This window comes from Gymnoscopelus braueri (assembly GCF_963280865.1).
Source record: "Gymnoscopelus braueri genome assembly, chromosome: 16".
Classification (NCBI taxonomy): Eukaryota; Metazoa; Chordata; class Actinopteri; order Myctophiformes; family Myctophidae; genus Gymnoscopelus; species Gymnoscopelus braueri.
Genome location: NC_137616.1, coordinates 16,744,072 through 16,762,104, shown reverse-complemented (window position 1 = coordinate 16,762,104; position 18,033 = coordinate 16,744,072). Strand labels below are relative to the sequence as shown.

General features: G+C 42.4%; 1 protein-coding gene across 7 annotated transcripts in view; it reads right to left on the bottom strand.

The window, feature by feature from the left end:
- Positions 1-360: 360 nt before the first annotated feature.
- The window catches only part of lama2 (laminin, alpha 2), a 316,273-nt gene continuing 298,600 nt past the window's right edge, over positions 361-18,033 (bottom strand). For 5 of the 7 annotated variants that reach the window (XM_080453619.1, XM_080453622.1, XM_080453621.1 and 2 more), the window contains 12 exons: positions 15,736-15,925; positions 13,233-13,319; positions 10,169-10,278; positions 9,314-9,407; positions 8,697-8,792; positions 6,741-6,821; positions 6,192-6,269; positions 5,911-5,989; positions 5,046-5,174; positions 4,640-4,770; positions 3,343-3,562; positions 361-2,021 (listed from right to left, as the gene is read on the bottom strand). In XM_080453619.1, coding sequence (XP_080309745.1) covers positions 1,861-2,021; positions 3,343-3,562; positions 4,640-4,770; positions 5,046-5,174; positions 5,911-5,989; positions 6,192-6,269; positions 6,741-6,821; positions 8,697-8,792; positions 9,314-9,407; positions 10,169-10,278; positions 13,233-13,319; positions 15,736-15,925 — 1,456 coding nt within the window. In that variant the 3' untranslated portion in view covers positions 361-1,860. The remainder of the gene's footprint in view (positions 2,022-3,342; positions 3,563-4,639; positions 4,771-5,045; positions 5,175-5,910; positions 5,990-6,191; positions 6,270-6,740; positions 6,822-8,696; positions 8,793-9,313; positions 9,408-10,168; positions 10,279-13,232; positions 13,320-15,735; positions 15,926-18,033) is intronic. The other 2 variants (XM_080453620.1, XM_080453623.1) reach the window with 2 other exon arrangements.

The following is an 18,033-nucleotide window of genomic DNA, read 5'->3' as shown; positions in this document are numbered from 1 at the left end:
CACGCCATGCAGAAAACACAATCCTGTTTTTTTTTTGTGGCTCGCCAAAGAAGATAACAGACAAAATAATACTTCCAATCCATTGTAAAATATTGAGAAGTATGTGAGCATTAATAGAAAACGGTAACTATGTTTTTTGAAGGACACTGATGCCATGAGTAGGGTTGGGATCCAGAACCGGATCCAACATTGAGGAACCAGAATAGGTTCCATCACATTTGGAACCGTTTCCGGAACCGGTCAGAGCTGGTATGTGGACTTCACGTCTGCTAACGGTTTAATTTCAAGGACCACCATAACTCAGAGAGTGTACAAATGGAACCAAATGGACCCGTAAGGGTCCATTTGGTTCCATTTGTACACTCTCAGAGTTACAGACCTGTGAGGGTCAATTTGGAACCCCCTCAAGTAACTCAGAGGGTCCTTGGACCTCACTTTGAGAACCACTACAATAATATGTGTACAATACTGTATGTATGTATGATTGAATTAGTGTTTATAAAAAAAATCGAATGAAGGCCAAAAGTATACCGATTTTTTTAAATAAAGGGAATCGTTAAAGAGAACCGTTAAGGAATCAGACCGTTAAGAGGGAATTGTTAACCTAAAAGATCCCAACCATATAGCTATGAGATGTATAAGGCCTAACAGACCAACAGAACATCCAGGAATGAGAGGACAAATTGTTTTTTTTTCGTCACTGTCGGGTGGAAACCTTGTATGTGCAAAACTGTTACTTTTCAGGAAAGGGGAAAAAACCTGTGTTCCAATGGATTCAATGTAGTGACTTAGTCACAAGCTCTTGTTAATACATTTCATTGGTCAAACATTCATAAAACCCACAGACCCACTTAACCACTTTAACTTTAAATTCTTTAAAAAATAGCACAAACAGCAGGTCGACAAGCATGAACTAGATTGGCTATTTTTGCAACTTTTGTGTGATACTGATACTGTAGTATGATGAAATTAATTCACGAAAAAAAAGAACAAAAAGTTGAAATATGGAGATACAAGGTTTCTGCCCGACAACAACGATGTCATGCTTGTAAAAGACAGCAATACAGTCAGGAAGCTACCACTCATGTAAATATACTGTATTGTAGAACAACAATAAGAGCCACAGATACAAAGTAGAAAAATATATTAGGCTGTAATTAAGTGTTGAGATAAGTACATGGAACAGTTTGAAAAACTGCCAGAGTTCATCTCCCCTGTTCCTCCACTTAAAAAAGGCACTGCACTTCTGATGTATTATTCACTTAATCGCACAAATATGAAAAAGAACCACCAACAGACAAGACAAAGTAATTAGACTAGTAAATGTAATCACACTGCACAGCACAGCTTTGATTACAAATGACGTTTTTGTTTGCTTGCGTGTTTTATCAGATCTTTTGGAGAAGGACACTACTCCTAAAACGTCAGTACGGACGATGTATTGACCAGGGTAACAATATCATAAGTCACTGAATCAACCTCAGAGCCACAAGATGTAAAACTTCTGGACTTTTCCAAAGATCTCTACTGATGATATTGGTTTCCCCTTTGTTTCTCCACTCTTAAAAATGTATAATTGTCATAATTTGCAGACCCATGTAGGAATACATCCACACAGTATTAGGAGGCTATAGAAAGACGGGAGAGAGAGAGAGAAAAAGAGAAAGAGAGCAGTGGTTCACAAAGTGAGGTCCTGGAACCCCCAGGGTCCCTGAGGGTCCGCAGCTATTGATAGTGACTGACATTTTGGTTCCAATTGTACACTCTCAGAGGTATGGGGGTCCGTGGCCATACTAAACCGGGGGGGGGGGGGTCCTTGAAATGAAAAAGTTAGAGAAGCAGCGATGTAGAGAGTGCTGCTCAGGCAGCGAGAGCAGGACAGGACATAGGCTGGACTCCTTTAATCTCCAGGCCTTTGTTGAACTGGACCTCCATGGTCTTGCCACCCTTGGTGATCTTTAGGTTTCTCATACAGCCTCGGAATGAGGCGCTGGTGGAGAGAGCTGCCTGATGAAGTCCATCTAGATAGAGAGAGAGAGAGAGAGAGAGAGAGAGAGAGAGAGAGAGAGAGAGAGAGAGAGAGAGAGAGAGAGAGAGAGAGAGAGAGAGAGAGAGAGAGATACCCTAAGTGAGTGATTCAGGCAGAAAATGCATGCATGAACACAATGGAGACAGGAAAGAGAGATTGGATGCGTCCGAAACCAGATACTAACGTACTACATACTACACAGTATGTGATGTTCAGCATACTGTTTAGTATCTACTAAGCACTAAGCAGTAGGGTTACACTTCGGACATACTATGGCGGTTAGTAAAGAGCCCCATCTGGTGGCAAAGCAGAGTTACTACACACCCTTGCCACCAGCGCAAATTTCAGCCAACCTTTCCTGTCCCTGCTTTATTCAAATACTGACAACATGATACTGACCAAGATACTGACCATGATACTGACCAAGATACTGACCATGATACTGACCATGATACTGACCATGATACTGAACAAGATACTGAACAAGATACTGACCATGTTACTGACTATGATACTGATTTTGATACTGACCATGATACTGACAAGAGATACTGACCATGTTACTGACTATGATACTGATTTTGATACTGACCATGATACTGACAAGAGATACTGACCATGATACTGACCATGATACTGATCGTGATACTGACAGTGATATTGACCATGATACTGTCATGATACTGACAACATTTACAAAACTCATTTACACTCAGAATGACAAGGGTGAGTTAACTTTTGTATTTCTACTCCATGTCTTTACAATGACAAACGTTTCGGCTATCTAGCCTTCGGCACTGACGAAGGTGCTGCATACTAAAAAGTAATTAGGCATACTAAATAGTATGTGCACCATAGTCATTAACATAGTCAGCACCATAATCAACGCCATAGTCAGCACCATAGTCATTAACATAGTCAGCACCATAATCAACGCCATAGTCAGCACCATAGTCATTAACATAGTCAGCACCATAATCAACGCCATAGTCAGCACCATAGTCATTAACATAGTCAGCACCATAATCAACGCCATAGTCAGCACCATAGTCATTAACATAGTCAGCACCATAGGCATTAACATAGTCAGCACCATAGTCATTAACATAGTCAGCACCATAATCAACACCATAGTCAGCACCATAGTCAGCAGCACCATAGTCATTAACATAGTCAGTAACCATAGTCAGCACCATAGTCAGCACCATAGTCATTAACCATAGTCAGCACCATATTCAGCAGTAGTATGTCATTTCTGACGGGGCCATTGTGAGCGAGGGAGAGGGTGTTCTACATTGACATGTGTCCCATACCAGGATGTCCCCCTACGTAGATGGGGTCGTTGGTATCGCAGGCATTGGAGCGTGCGTTGGGACTCTCTGCCTGGCTCTTCTTGCCGTCAACCACCAGCTCCAGCCTGTGACGCTTCTTGTTGGCGGTGACCGAGTGCCACTGTCCGTCACACAGGCCCGCCCCCTCTGGCTCATGCTCGGCTGTGATTCGCCCAGCTCCGTTGTCGACGTGGAACAGCAGCTGAGGGGAATGGGGGGACACAAAGAATGTTAATTAACTCAGTGGTTCTCAAAGTGGGGTGCAGGGACTCCCCTGAGGGGGTTCCAGGGGGTCCCTATCGCTAAATGATTGATAGTTAAGAACCAAATGGACCCGGACCAAATGGACCGGGTTTGTAACTCTGTTACTGGCTGTTTTCCACTACGAAGGGAAACACAGAACCTTCCATAACCTTAGACTTTCCAAAACCTGTGAAGTTCCGTGATGGTTTTTGTTTTTGTTTGTTTATTTTTTTCCATTATAACAAGAACCACCCGTGAAGGGAGAGGTACGTCGTAAAAAATAAAAAAATAGCAGATCTACAAGCTCACAACGTGTCGCATCACGGCCTGTTGTGAGCTTGTAGATCTGCTATTTTAGCAGATCTTTTTGGTATTAAAAAATGTACCTACAGTACCAAAAGTAAAAGTACTCATAATGTCCCATTTCGATGTCCCAAGTTTTCAAATGTATAAAATGTATACAAATATTTTGAAAATAGCAGATCTACAAGCTCACAATGCGTTGGGATGCGTTGCATTCTGAGCTTGTAGATTGGCTATTTTCAAATGGCCAAAATGTATATAGGGCTGAAGTGGTTAATATATGTTTTGTAATAATAATCTAAATCTACAAAGTAACTAGTAACTAAAGTTTTCAAATAATTGTAGTGGAGTAAAAAGCACAATATTTGCTTCTGAGATGCAGTGGAGTAGAAGTAAAAGTATTTAAAATTGGAAATTCTCCAGTAAAGTAAAAGTACCTCAAAATTTTACTTAGGTACAGTACTTGAGTACACGTACTTAGTTACTTTCCACAACAGCCCAAATTAGGTTCTGAGAACCTTATCTGAAACCGAGCCGTAGCGCATGGAAACAAATCTTGAACCTGTGAAACAATACTTCACAGGTTCAGCGTTTGTTTCCATGTCCAACATATTATGTTAGACAGGCATAACAAACTGGGGATCCTTGAAATGATCCCCAGTTTGTGTGTGTGTGTGTGTGTGTGTGTGTGTGGTGTGTGTGTGTGTGTGTGTGTGTGTGTCCGCACACGTACCTTGCCCTGGTTGATCTCCAGGCCCAGTCCCTCGTTGCCCTGGTTACTGACTGCCAACAGAACCCCGTTAGTTCTGCTGGTTCTGAACTCCAGAGATATACTGACATCTAGACCCACTCTGTAGGTCGACACTACACACACACACACACACACACACACACACACACACACACACACACACACACACACACACACACACACACACACACACACACACACACACACACACACACACACACACACACAGAGGGAGAGAGACAGAGGGAGAGATGTTATTAAACTGGGTTAAATTAAATTAAATTAATTCTTTATCAAATGATTGATTATCTATTATTGTTTTAATAATCCATTAAATGGATGACTTTGATGAACTGTTGCAGCCATCATAGTTGAATGGGAATCCCACCTGCTTTGAGGTAGCCACTGCCATCGAAATAGGTCCCCGTCTCCGTGGAGTTGAAGCAGCTTCCGACCATGTGACTGCCAGTGGGCGTGGCCATGTCCAGGTTGAAGTGTTCGATTTCCAGTTTTTCTGCTGGTATCAACAAGCATTCAGATGTTTTACTTATAAGTAACAATGTACAAATACTCTGTTACAAGTAAAAGTCCTGCGTTTAACATCTGACTCGACAAGCTCACAAAGCGTTGCAATGCAACGCAGTTATTTAGATCTGCTGTTTTAGCTATTTAAACACTTGACCTCTATATACTTCCCTATAGGCGGGAGTCCCCCAGGGATCTATACTGGGCACCCCTCCTTTTTACACCAAATCTCTTCTCCGGAAATAGGTGATTGTGCTTATTGTTGTTGTCCGGCACAAACTGATCTGCTATTTTTGCTATTTTTTTATTTGAATCATATGAACATTATGCAGTTATATACATATATGAACATATGAGGTTTCCACCCGACAGCAACATTATGGAAGACATGCATCAAAGCTTAGCATACAACCACCAACCACTGATAGTAGGACTGTGTCATGAGGCATATGATCGAGACCCAAGTGAGAAATTAGACGTTTGCCGGTGAAAATAGCAGAAAATAGCAGATCTACAAGTTGTGAGGTTATAGGTCTGCTATTTTCACTACTTCTTAAACGCTTTTATAAAAACTTTTTATGGAAATGTATTTGATTTTCTGATCTTATTTATGAAATACTTTTGAAAAATGTATTATATTTACTCGCGACCCACAAATATCTGTCCACAACCCACAAATGGGTCCCGACCCACAGTTTGGGAAACAGCGCTATAGATAAATGCATTACCTGGAACCGATGGTTTAAGGCTCACACCGTGTCCTGACATCCTAAAGTTACGAATGCAGCCGTTGATACTGTAGAGAATCTAGACAGAGAGAGAGACACACACACACACACACACACACACACAATAGTGTTACTGTACAATGTTTTAGAGTGTGTGTGTGTGTGTGTGTGTGTGTGTGTGTGTGTGTGTGTGTGTGTGTGTGTGTGTGTGTGTGTGTGTTGTGTGTGTGTGTGTGTGTGTGTGTGTGTGTGTGTACATGTGTACATGTGTGTGTAATTACCGGTCCTATCCTCTTGGTGGTATAGCTGGGCGGCAGTCCACCCAAATATACAGTTCCCACCACATCCAGCAAGTCAGCCTGGAGAAAACAGGAGAGTGAGAAGAGAGTAGAGGTCGACAGGAGAGAGGGAAAGGGAGAGAGAGAGAGAGAGAGAGAGAGAGAGGGGGGGGGGGGGATGGTGAAAGATTCTATCATTGTACAAATAAAAAAATCTTCATTTATATTTACTTTACACAACTGTATTGGATACACTCATGATAGACATAGGGGTAGGTATGGAGTACACAGATGTATCTTGAGTATCATGCAGGTAGTCATATGGGTTATGTGTGTGTGGTTGCACTTTTTTCTGTAAGGTAAAGTTATACTTAATTATACTTGGTTGTGCACGGGTGTCGTGCACCAAGAATAGGCAATATATAAGCTCAAAGCGGGTCGTGCTGCCATGCGTTGTGATTGTGAGCTTGTAGATTGGCTATTTTCGGTGCATGACACCCGTGCACAACTAATTATGGATCAGACGTAAGGCTGACAGAGACAGTAACGTACCTTCTTAGGACTGATTATCACTTTGTTGTTTACGTTGTCGACGGACAGCTGACCTCTCTTATGGGTACGCAACACCTTGACCTGATGAAACATTGAAGACAGTGAGGATAGATTAAGGCAGAGGATGGAGGTAAGTACAATATAACACTTATAATAATAATGACCAACATTGCATTTATCACTGTAAGCTTTGTCATAAACAAATACGACGTGACCACTTAAGCATGATTTATTTTTAAATAGCAAAAATATTACATCTTCAAGCTGTGTGTAACACGTTGTGAGCTCGTAGATCTAGCATTTAAAACATTTAACCCATTTAGACCTGGAACGCATCTGTGTCACTTTAGATTTCTTTGGCTATTCAAAAATAGCAGATATACAAGCTTATAGCGCAGCACCGAGTGCCGCGCTATGAGCTTGTAGATCTGCTATTTTTGAAAAATATAGAAACATTATAATTTTTTTCAACAAACTGTTAGGATTTAGAAAACATTTTTAAGAATCGCCTCAGGTCTTGAAAAAAAAAGAAGAAAAAAAACATAACACAGTATCTACAGTATACAGTATATTCTTTCCACCTATAATGACAAGCCCCAAAAATGTCCTCTCTCTTCTCTGACATTAACCTACAGTATAGACGGGTTTCCTGTTAGTAAACATGAGAGGATATGCGCGCGCAGTGGAGGGGTGAGCCTATAGAGGGCGCTATTACCCGCAGCAGCTCTGGTCAAATTTACATTCATAAAATAAATGGTCTTCACCGGGTTTAATGAAAGATTTAATTATGCAGTTTGTAATATCTTGTTTACTCAATAAAAAATTGATTTGTCGGAAGTTGGATCTGTTCGTCTTTTATTTGTATACAATAGAAGCATTATGCCTATTATGCCTATAATAGCAGCATTATGCCTATCTAACTCCCAAACACAACAACAGAGTGAAGGGCACTTCCGGGTTCGTTCTACCCCAGGCATGCGCAGATTGCGCATTCTGCTCTGTGATGACGTCGCGCGGAAACCTGTCTATTATAAACCATCCCGGTCGTATGAATTCACATTTTCATGGTCTGCAGAAGACACATGAGAATGTAAATTCACGTGACCGGGATGGTTTACCAGGCTAACAGTATTCACTCAGTGTGTCAGTGTGCCTGCAGTGTGTCACTGTTCTCTGCATGCACATTACCTCTGACTGCTTCTATCTGGTAACAAAACAAGCCCAGATCTCATATTAACCCTTTAAGACCGGGAACGCATCTGTGTGTCATTTTTTTTTTCTTCTTTGGGCTATTCAAAAATAGCAGATCTACAAGCTCATAGCGAGTGCCGCGCTATGAGCTTGTAGATCTGCTAGTTTTGAAAAATCATGAAAAGTTGTGCAAATATTTGATTTTTATTTTATTTTTTTGGCTGACATTTGTAACTCAAATCTTTGCTTCTGGGGGTTCCTGGAAGTAAATCTTTTATTTAATTTAAAAAATATATAATCCAAGATTTTGCCACGAATTTTCAAAAATAGCAGATCTACAAGCTCATAGCGCGGCCGCACTATGAGCTTGTAGATCTTCTATTTTTGAATAGCCCAAATAAATCTAAAAATGACACACAGACGCGTTCCCGGTCTTACTGGGTTAAATGAATATTATTCAAAGGTGTTTATTTTTCAATTTGCATTCATTTCAAAGTCTGAAGTCACCACACCGTCTTTCAGGTTCAGGCGATCTTTCTTCGCTGCTGCAAATATTCACACATGACATGACTTATTATGGCCCGTCACTTGTCAACAGTGGAACGCTGGCTTCAGTTCTCACCGACCAAATAAGAATCACACGTAGGTGACAGAATCTTTTAATTATTACTCCTGTGGACAGAGGCAGGCCTCCGGCAAATAGTGTGTGTATGAAAATGTGAACTTAGGTAAAAAATGGAGCAGTGAGTGAATGAGCCGGCTCACCTTGTGCCAGATCCCATCGTTGATAGAGAGGGGAATGCAGCCAGATATGTTCCCATTACCCAGGTCAAAGGCCAGACACACATGGCCCTCCTTTATCTGGAGGAGGAGGAGGAGAGAGAGAGAGAGAGAGAGAGAGAGAGAGAGAGAGAGAGAGAGAGAGAGAGAGAGAGAGAGAGAAATGGATGGATGTTAGATTGCTATCATGTCTCAGATCATAACGCATGTCCCCCCCTTTATTAGTTGAGCCAAAACGTTGTCTGTCTGTAATCTGTATGTATAATATCGTTGGTGGAAACCTTGGATGTCCAAAACCGTTCCTTTTTTACTATTATTTTGAAACAAATTTAAAGTAGCGAAAATAGACGATCTACAAGCTCATAGTCGCAACGCGATGGCGTTGTGAGCTTTGGCGTTGTGAGCTTGTAGATTTTTTACTTTTGTGCAACACTCTTGTATGGACCCCCTGTTGAAGACCCCTGATGTATTGTGAAGACAGATGTGACAGACAGATGTGACAGACAGATGTGACAGATGTACTAGTATAGAGACCAAGAATAGGGTTGGTTCAACCACTGCTGGTGTGAATTGAGGTTAAGCGTGATGGAGCAGCAGAATACCTGGATGGTAACAAAGTCTGCATGGTTGAATCTGGCCATGTAGAAAACGAGTCCAGATTCCTCCTTAGTCCTGAGCTCAAACTCAAATATCAGCCTGACACACACACACACACACACACACACACACACACACACACACACACACACACACACACACACACACACACACACACACACACACACACACACACACACACACACACACACACACACACAATTAACGCTTTGCATGGCAGTGGTGTTTTCATGGTCATAAATAAGTACATTTTATATGGCTGGATAATCATCTCGCTGCACCTTGCGTTGAACATCTAAAATAGTGAAAGTGAGACATTTACAGTATAGGAAACCTAGCATACACACACATCAATACATCACATTACTCACATTCAGCTGAAATAAAGCTGTCTGCTCAGGTCACATCAATGCTTTGCAACAGGGTAATTATTTAGAAAAAGAACAAACGGTCGGGCTACACGCCCTTCATCATCTGATGAAGGGCGTGTAGCCCGAAACGTCACACAAGGCAGAGCTAGATCCCAATTAGACTATTTTGGAAAGTTAAGTTGTTAACATACCTGTTTAGCCTGTTTAGCCTGTTTAGCCTGTTTAGCCTGTTTAACCTGTTTGTGTTTAACCTGTTTTAGCCTGTTTAACTCATAGTGCCTAACATTCTCTTGAGTACTGGAGTGTGGAGTACAGTGCATCTCTCCATAAAGGGAATACACTCAGACACACCTACTGTACTCCCGGAGTACAGGGTGTGTCATGGAGTGTCAGACACTGAACCGTTCACCCAGAATGCAACCTGCTATCTGAAAGGGTTGTGACTTTATGTGGACTGAAATGGCATACTTCGTTCTGACTTTGGCGTCGTCGAAGGCGAAGCTCATGTGGCTGTTCTTGGTAAGTCCGAACTGGTAGGCGTTCTCCATGGCTGGAGCCAGACCTGGTCCACACGAATCCTGAGAAATGGATATACATGTGTCAGGTACAACTACAGTATGTCAGTCAAACTCAAAGAAACCCATATGGATTAGAACCATCACGGCAGTCAAAAGCGAACCCTGGGGTTCCTTGGATTGCACAATATATACACATCAGTAATAGAGACATCAGGACATGGGTGGCACGGTTCTAACATAACTTTGTTTATATCTGGAGAAAGCAAACGTGGAAGCATTAGACACATAGAATCCAGGTGTGTTTCTTTTTTTTTATGTGACAGAGTGAAGTTAAGGAAATATATATAAGATAACTTATGGTAATGCAATGCTACTGATGTGTGACCTGGAGATGTCAGTGTCGTGACATGGTTGTAACATAATGTAGCCTTTGAGAGCAACAGTGTTCACTTTGTCTTCTCCTGTCCTTTATCTCCTCCTTTTTTAAATCATTATTTCCACCAATTCCAATACATTTTCTTCTTTTGCTTTCTTTCTTCCCTTTCCTCCTCTCCCCTTTCCATTCCTACTCCCACCTTTACTCTCCTCTCCTGTACTTTCCTTTGCTATTCTCTCATTTACTTAATTTCCTATTCTCTCTCCTCTGCTCTCCTCTTCATATCAGTCCTCATGGAGATCAAGTTCAAGTTGACGTCCATCTCATTCTCCAGTCCTTCATTAATAAAGCATGAGTGTAGTTCACTTTGTGACCACACTGTGTCACTGTTGTAACACGTACAGCTTCTCAGCTCAACCACTTTTCTATTTGCTTTTCCCTCTACTTCACCTCTTGTTTTCTTTTTTCTATCTCTGCACTCACAGTTTCCATTTCTCTTGCTCTCGGCTCTTCTCTCCCTTTCCTTTGCTTTCTTTGTCTCCTCTCCTCTCCTCTCCTCTCCTCTCCTCTCCTCTCCTCTCCTCTCCTCTCCTCTCCTCTCCTCTCCTCTCCTCTCCTCTCCTCTCTCCTCAAGGCTCAGGTACTGTTAAGTAATACAAAGCTGCTGTGTGTGTGTATATTAACTATAAAATGAGTGTGTGTGTGTGTGTGTGGCGTGTGAGCGTATGTGTGCTTGTGTGTAAGGACACGTGCGTATGTGCGTGTCTTCATCTCTTCCCTCTCGTTGTCTTCCGAGTGAAGACACTCCCTGGTGCCGTGACCTTGCTTTGTAACGAGCGTTGCTCACCTCTTATCACGCTCTCTTCGTCCTCGTATCCCCCCTCTCCCCCCACTCTCCTCTAACTAACAAAAGGGAGACGTAGTTCGTTCTGGAAACTCGTTCCTTTCTGTGCCCACCGTCCTCTTTCCACGGCCTTTCCATTAAAGACGACAAAAGGAGGACGTCAGTCTGTTCAGAGGGACCAGCCTCTCTCTCTCTACCTCTCTCTCTCTCTCTCTCTCTTGTCATCTTACGGTTTCCTCTCCTCCTGGCTGCCCCCCCCCCCCCCTCCTCCATCCATCCATGCTTCCATTAAGCTAACAATGGGCAGACGGGCTCCTATTCAGAGGGCTTTGCCTTTGGTTGGAGGTCACGCCAATAGAATCTCAAGTCATTCAGACAAGTTTTTGTATATGCCTATGTGTGTATGTATAATCTGCGTGCGTGTGTGTGTGTGTGTGTGTGTGTGTGTGTGTGTGCGTGCGTGTGTTCGTGCGAGTGTGTGTGCGCGTGTGAGAGTGTGTGTGTGTGTGTGTGTGTGTGTGTGTGTGTGTGTGTGTGTGTGTGTGTGTGTGTGTGTGTGTGTGTGTGTGTGTGTGTGTGTGTGTGTGTGTGTGTGTTGGAGGGGGGGGGGATACTTCTTATTCTCCTGCATTGCTACGGGTCAAAACATGGAGCTCAGAAGTGAATTTCTTCCCACCCTTGTATGATGTTTCTTTGTTTTCTTTTTCTTCTTCTTCTTCTTCTTCTTCTTTCTTTTACATGGGTGGTTGTAGCTTATAGTGGTTAGAGAGAGCGTCTGGTAATCAGACGGTCACTGGTTCACCACCTGCCCGCTAATGCCAACCTATCGAAGTGTCCCTGAGCAAGACACTAACAGCCAGTGAACCACTTAAGGCTGACTTCGTCGTGCTGCTCATTGTGAGCTTGTAGATCAGCTATTTCAGAAAAAACATTATACATTTTTGAAAGATTTTGCCTATAATGATGGCAAGCCCAAAATAGGCCAGTTTGAAAGTGGTTAATGCAGTGTCCACATCGAGAAACATGACAACTGACGCAAACCAGGCCACTGTTTGAAATCTCATTGAGAACGTGTCCGATTAATGGCATGGTTTCTCTCTTAAACAATTGTTAGTTGTACATCATTGTCTGTTTACACTGAAGACATAAACATTTGGTGGTATAGGCTTGTTTTGTTCCTGCTTACCCCCCACATTCAAACACCAGACTGTTGGAAATGAAGGCCTCTGTCTGTGTGTTTTCAAGAGAAGAGATATGTATTTATTTATGTCATTACCAAGTGTCTTGGCCCAGTTGTCATGTTTCTTCCCTCTAGAAAGGAGGTGTCATTCACTGCCGACATTTTCCCTTTTACATGTTGTTTTGTATTGTTGTTGATATGTACTATTGTGATATTGTTATGCTACAAGTTTCCTAGGGCGTTGTGGGCATCACTTCCTGTCGATTTAATCCAATGAAATCCAATGATATCCAATGAAATTGACAGGAAGTGATGCCCACAACGCCCTAGGAAACTTGTGGTATGTTGATGAATTGAATACATAGGTCCACAATGGAGTCGCCAGGACTTTTTTGTGTTATACTTTTAACCTAAATGTCGGACTGTACCTCGTGCTGTTTACCTTTCTGACTAATAAAGTATTCAATCAATCAATCAAAAAGACAATCCAATCATCACTAGTAGGCACTTGGAAACTTGTTCTTCGCATAGAGAGTGTGCATGCATGCGTGTGCACGCACGCATGTGTGTGTGTGTGTGTGTGTGTGTGTGTGTGTGTGTGTGTGTGTGTGTACCGTGTCGGGGGTAGGCTCCTGGGTAACGGTGGGAGGGGCAGCAGCAGAGGTTACAGTGGGCGCGGGGGGAGCAGGGAGCGTGGCTTCCTATAGGCCGCGGGGTCAGTAGGAGGGGATAGCAGAGGTTAGTGATGATGGCCGCACAGCCAATCAGAATGGCCACAGCGTGCATGACACTCACAGAGCCCCGTCCAATCAGCACCGTGGCATGTACCCAAAGATGTCATGACAAACGGCTCCGAAAGAACACATGATTTATTAGGATTTATTCTCAGAACATGTGAATGGACAAGGTTTGAGGTTAATAGCTCTGACACCGATAAATCATCAGTGGTGGAAAAAGAATATTCCTATTTTTTACTTGGGTAAAAGCATCAATACCACAATTTAGAAATAAAAAGTCCGGAATGTACTTGAGTAAAAGTACAAAAGTATTGGTATCAAAAATGTACTTACGGTACCAAAAGTAAAAGTACTCATTATGCAGAATGTCCCATTTCAACGTCCCAAGTTTTCAAATGTATAAAAATCTTTTGAAAATAGCAGATCCACAAGCTCACAATGCACAATGTGAGCTTATAGATCGGCTATTTTCAAATGGCCAAAATGTATATAGGGTTGAAGTGGTTAATGTATGTTTTGTAATAATAATACAAATCTACAAAGCAACAAGTACCTAAAGTTGTCAAATAATTGTAGTCGAGTAAAACTATAATTGCCTCTGAGTAGTGGAGTAGAAGTAAAAGTACAGAAAATAAATTGGAAATACTGCAATAAAATAAAACAAAAAGTACCTCAAAATTGTACTCAAGTACAGCAAATGAGTAAATGTACGTAGTTACTTTACACCACTGTAAATCCTAATATTTCACAGTTGCACCTGTAGAACTCTATTATACTTCATTGTGCGTCAATAGCGAAAATAGCCGATCTAAAAGCTCTCAATGTGTCGTGTTGCGATGGGTTGTGAGCTTGTAGATCGTCATTTTTTGCCAAATGTATGTGTATTTTCGCCAAATGTTTGTCTACTTTTGCCTATTATAACATGCTAGAGTTAATTTAGTTAAAGGCATAATATGTAACGTTGCCCTGTGTTTACATAACAAAACAATATTTATTTTCCCCAATCATTTTGTTTCCCTCTCTACCCGCAGTCATCAGCCACTGGAGTAGTGTAGTGGTGCTTACCTACAGAAACACATTGCCCTCTCGCTGTATTTGAGTGTTTTCACTGTTTTGTTTTGGTGGACAGGGACGTTTTTGGGCAACCAAAACAAACAGTGTGCAGGTAAACACCCCCACACTACTCCAGTGGCTGATGACTGCTGGTATAAAGAATATGATGGGTAAAAAAATGTGTACATTGTTTTGTTATAAACACAGGGCAACGTTACATACTATGCCTTTAAGGAACTGTGCTAAATCTGATTAACTGAATTGGTCAAAGTTTAAATGTGATGCAACATAAGGGGCATATTGGGCCACAAGGTTATACATTTCTATTTGTGACCCAAGCGTCCCATTATGCTTGTGCCTCCCCGCTCCACTGAAGTTCTATTAGGTTGTCTATTTGGCGCTATTAAGACTAATTCCTTCTTAGAATGCAGATACTGTAGTATAGCACTAGGCTACATTAGTGGATAAGAATTGAATATTAAACTGCCTATTATGGACACTAATTAGAATACTAATTTATCAATCTGGGGTTGCTAACAACATATAGCCTGCCTGCATTATAAACCAGAGGAACTGTAGCACACCTAGAACAGCAGATGAGAAATATAGCTGGCGTTTTGTAGCGCTGTGGCGGTGTACTGCATGACATACTGGTTTCATTTAGCAGCTGACTGACGGCTAACCTATGGCTGGTCTATATATTACGAAGCAGGTGAACTACTGCCAGCCTATTCTAATTCTGCAGAAATGCAGTGACTAACAGCCTTGTCAGCCCTCTTAGCTTGGCACCTAAATGCTAACCTGGAGAGCTATGGCGGCAGTGAGGTCGTAAAGCATAAAGCCGCGTGCGGCAGCAGAGCTAGCCTAGCGTAGCGCGGCGCCGTGGCTCTGCACTGTACTGTATGATAGCCTTTCAGAGGTCTGGCTCGTTGGATCAGGGCTAAAGGCACAATAAAGCAGACTTAATGGGCCGTGCAACTGCTGTGTGATGGAGCGCTAAGCTAACACAGCGAGGCCATGACTGCCCTTTATCACACAGAAATAGCCGTGTGTGTGAAAGACAGGAGGTTTGGTATGTGTTTATACTTTTATATTATGCTTGCATTATGTTTACATTTGCGTGAATAGTCTTTTTAATGGTTTAATTTTTATTAAGTGTTAATTTGTTCACGTAATAAAAACAAAAACAGGTCAGTGAAAAAAGGTCACATTGTGAGTATCCTAGATTACATAAATGTTTTTAGTGTGTGTGTGTGTGTGTGTGTGTGTGTGTGTGTGTGTGTGTGTGTGTGTGTGTGTGTGTGTGTGTGTGTGTGCCACTACTTACGGTAGCGACCGCCGGAGGTGGCGTGGCGGGGGCCGGGGTCGGAGCAGGGGCCGGTTTAGGCTCCTCCTCTTCTTCGCCAGGACCCTCCCCTTCATCTGGGAGGACGGCGGGCGGGGGAGGGGGAGCTAGGTTGGGGCACTGACCTATTTCAGCATTCTCAAAAGACACCGGCTGGGCGAAGTCTGAGAGACTGGGGGGAGCGGAGAGGAGGGGCAGACAGGCAGGCAGACAGACAGACAGACAGGCGGGCATGAATATATTGAGGAATTACAGTGTCAACTATGAGTTTTCAAAAGCGACCTCTGTTAGAAATGAGGTCATATGGCAGAGAGAAGATCACACACACACACACACACACACACACACACACACACACACACACACACACACACACACACACACACACACACACACACACACACACACACACACACACACACACACACACACACACACACAAGGATGAAAGATGAGTGTAAGCATTTGAGTTATGAGTGTGTTTATGATACTGGACAGCTCTATTACTGCTGTGAGAGACACTGGGTTTATCATCATCATCATCATCATCATCATCATCGCTTCACACAAACAAATTAGCAGGGATTTATTCTCATGCCCTAGAGAGCATCAAAATAAAGCCATCCACCACCGTTAGACAGCATTATAGGACCAAATTATCAACAATGGGACAGACGGACGGACAGACGGTCACACACACAGACCCTGTCATAGACGGCTCTTGCAGAGCCATGCATGTTGTGTAAAAAAAAGCAGTCTGGGAAGTGTCCAGCTACAATGGTCAAATGACCAATATAATAAAACCATGAGAGCGAGAGAGACACACATTTCACTAAATTCAGCCACGGGAGAGTCATAACAGAGCTTTTCAAGCCAGCTGCGGTGGCACACTCATAAAATCTTATCTTTACGATCCAATCTAAAAGAAGAAAAAAATATCATATTGAAATGACACCAGCAACACTCAGTTCCCTGTACAATGCTTTGAAACAAGACCAAGCTATAGCTCAGGAACCAGTGTTTGAGCTGTAAGCGCTCAGTTCACTGTCCGGACTACATAAGAGCAGACTGTAGTGAAACTCAATGGTGTTTTTTGAGTGTATGTGTACACAGTATAAGGCGTTATTTTAACCATTTGTGGCACAGAGAGTGTACACATTTGTACACTCTCAGCCTTAAATGAACAATTAAAAGGCATATTGATAAGGGTGCTCGGGTGGCGCAGTCGTAAAGTGCCTGCCCAAAACCGCGGAGTCTGGGGGTTCGAATCCACCACAGTGCATCCAGCTTTGTCGAGCGTCTATACGAACACAATTGGCCTGTGTTCGGGGCAATGAAGCCAGCCAGGCGGGGAGGGTGATACTTGTTACTGCATGTACAAGTGGAGGTGTGGACTAAATATATTGCTTGTTCTCTCAAAAATGTATTATGACTTTGAAATAATAATTTAATTTTTTTTGTTGGCAACACTCAGTTTTGTTTACTTCTATTAACACATTCCATGCCAGAGTTTAATCTCATAATGTACTCACCAGTGCCAGCGTTTTATTGTTGTTTTTTTGTTTTTTTCATGTCGCCACAGACCTCGCTAAATAAGTTAAAAGTGCGCGTTCATTTGGTTCTAAACACACAGCGGATCTGTGAGAAACGGCCAGCGAAAACAGTTTCCAAATGCGAGCCGCCATCTTGAAGATACAGCCGATCAACGCTAAACAGTGATCAGCGAGGAGAAAAACAACAACCGAGAAAATCGAGTTTTAAACAGGATCCCAGACAGGAAGCGGATACGATCGAAAAAAACGGAACCCGAATAATTCCGTTTCCGACCGGAAACCGGAAACGGAAATGGATCAAAAAAATTCGGAAAGTGCACCTGGGGCAATTTCAATGGGAATCGGCGGTTCGCGTAGATCTACGCGACTGGCACGCTGCGGCTTTAAATAGGTTCGCGTAGATCTACGCGACTGGCATTCAATGTGTTAAGCCGTAAGCTGGTTTCGTTGGGTATGTTTTTTTTTCTTTCTCTCCAAATACTGTAAATTCTTGGAAGGCAGCCATTGCATTACTATGCTACATCTGCAAAACGCATAATTACTACCTTACAGATATAACGTGAAAATAGCAAACCATATCGTCTCTGTCGGGTGGAAACCTCATATGTCCAAAAAAAAGGAGAAGAACAGAAGTTGTAAACACGCAGTAAAAGTAGTAAGAACAAGCTTGAAACGCGGCGCAAACTTTTGACACTTTTGTGTGACACTGTAGTATGATAAAGTCGGG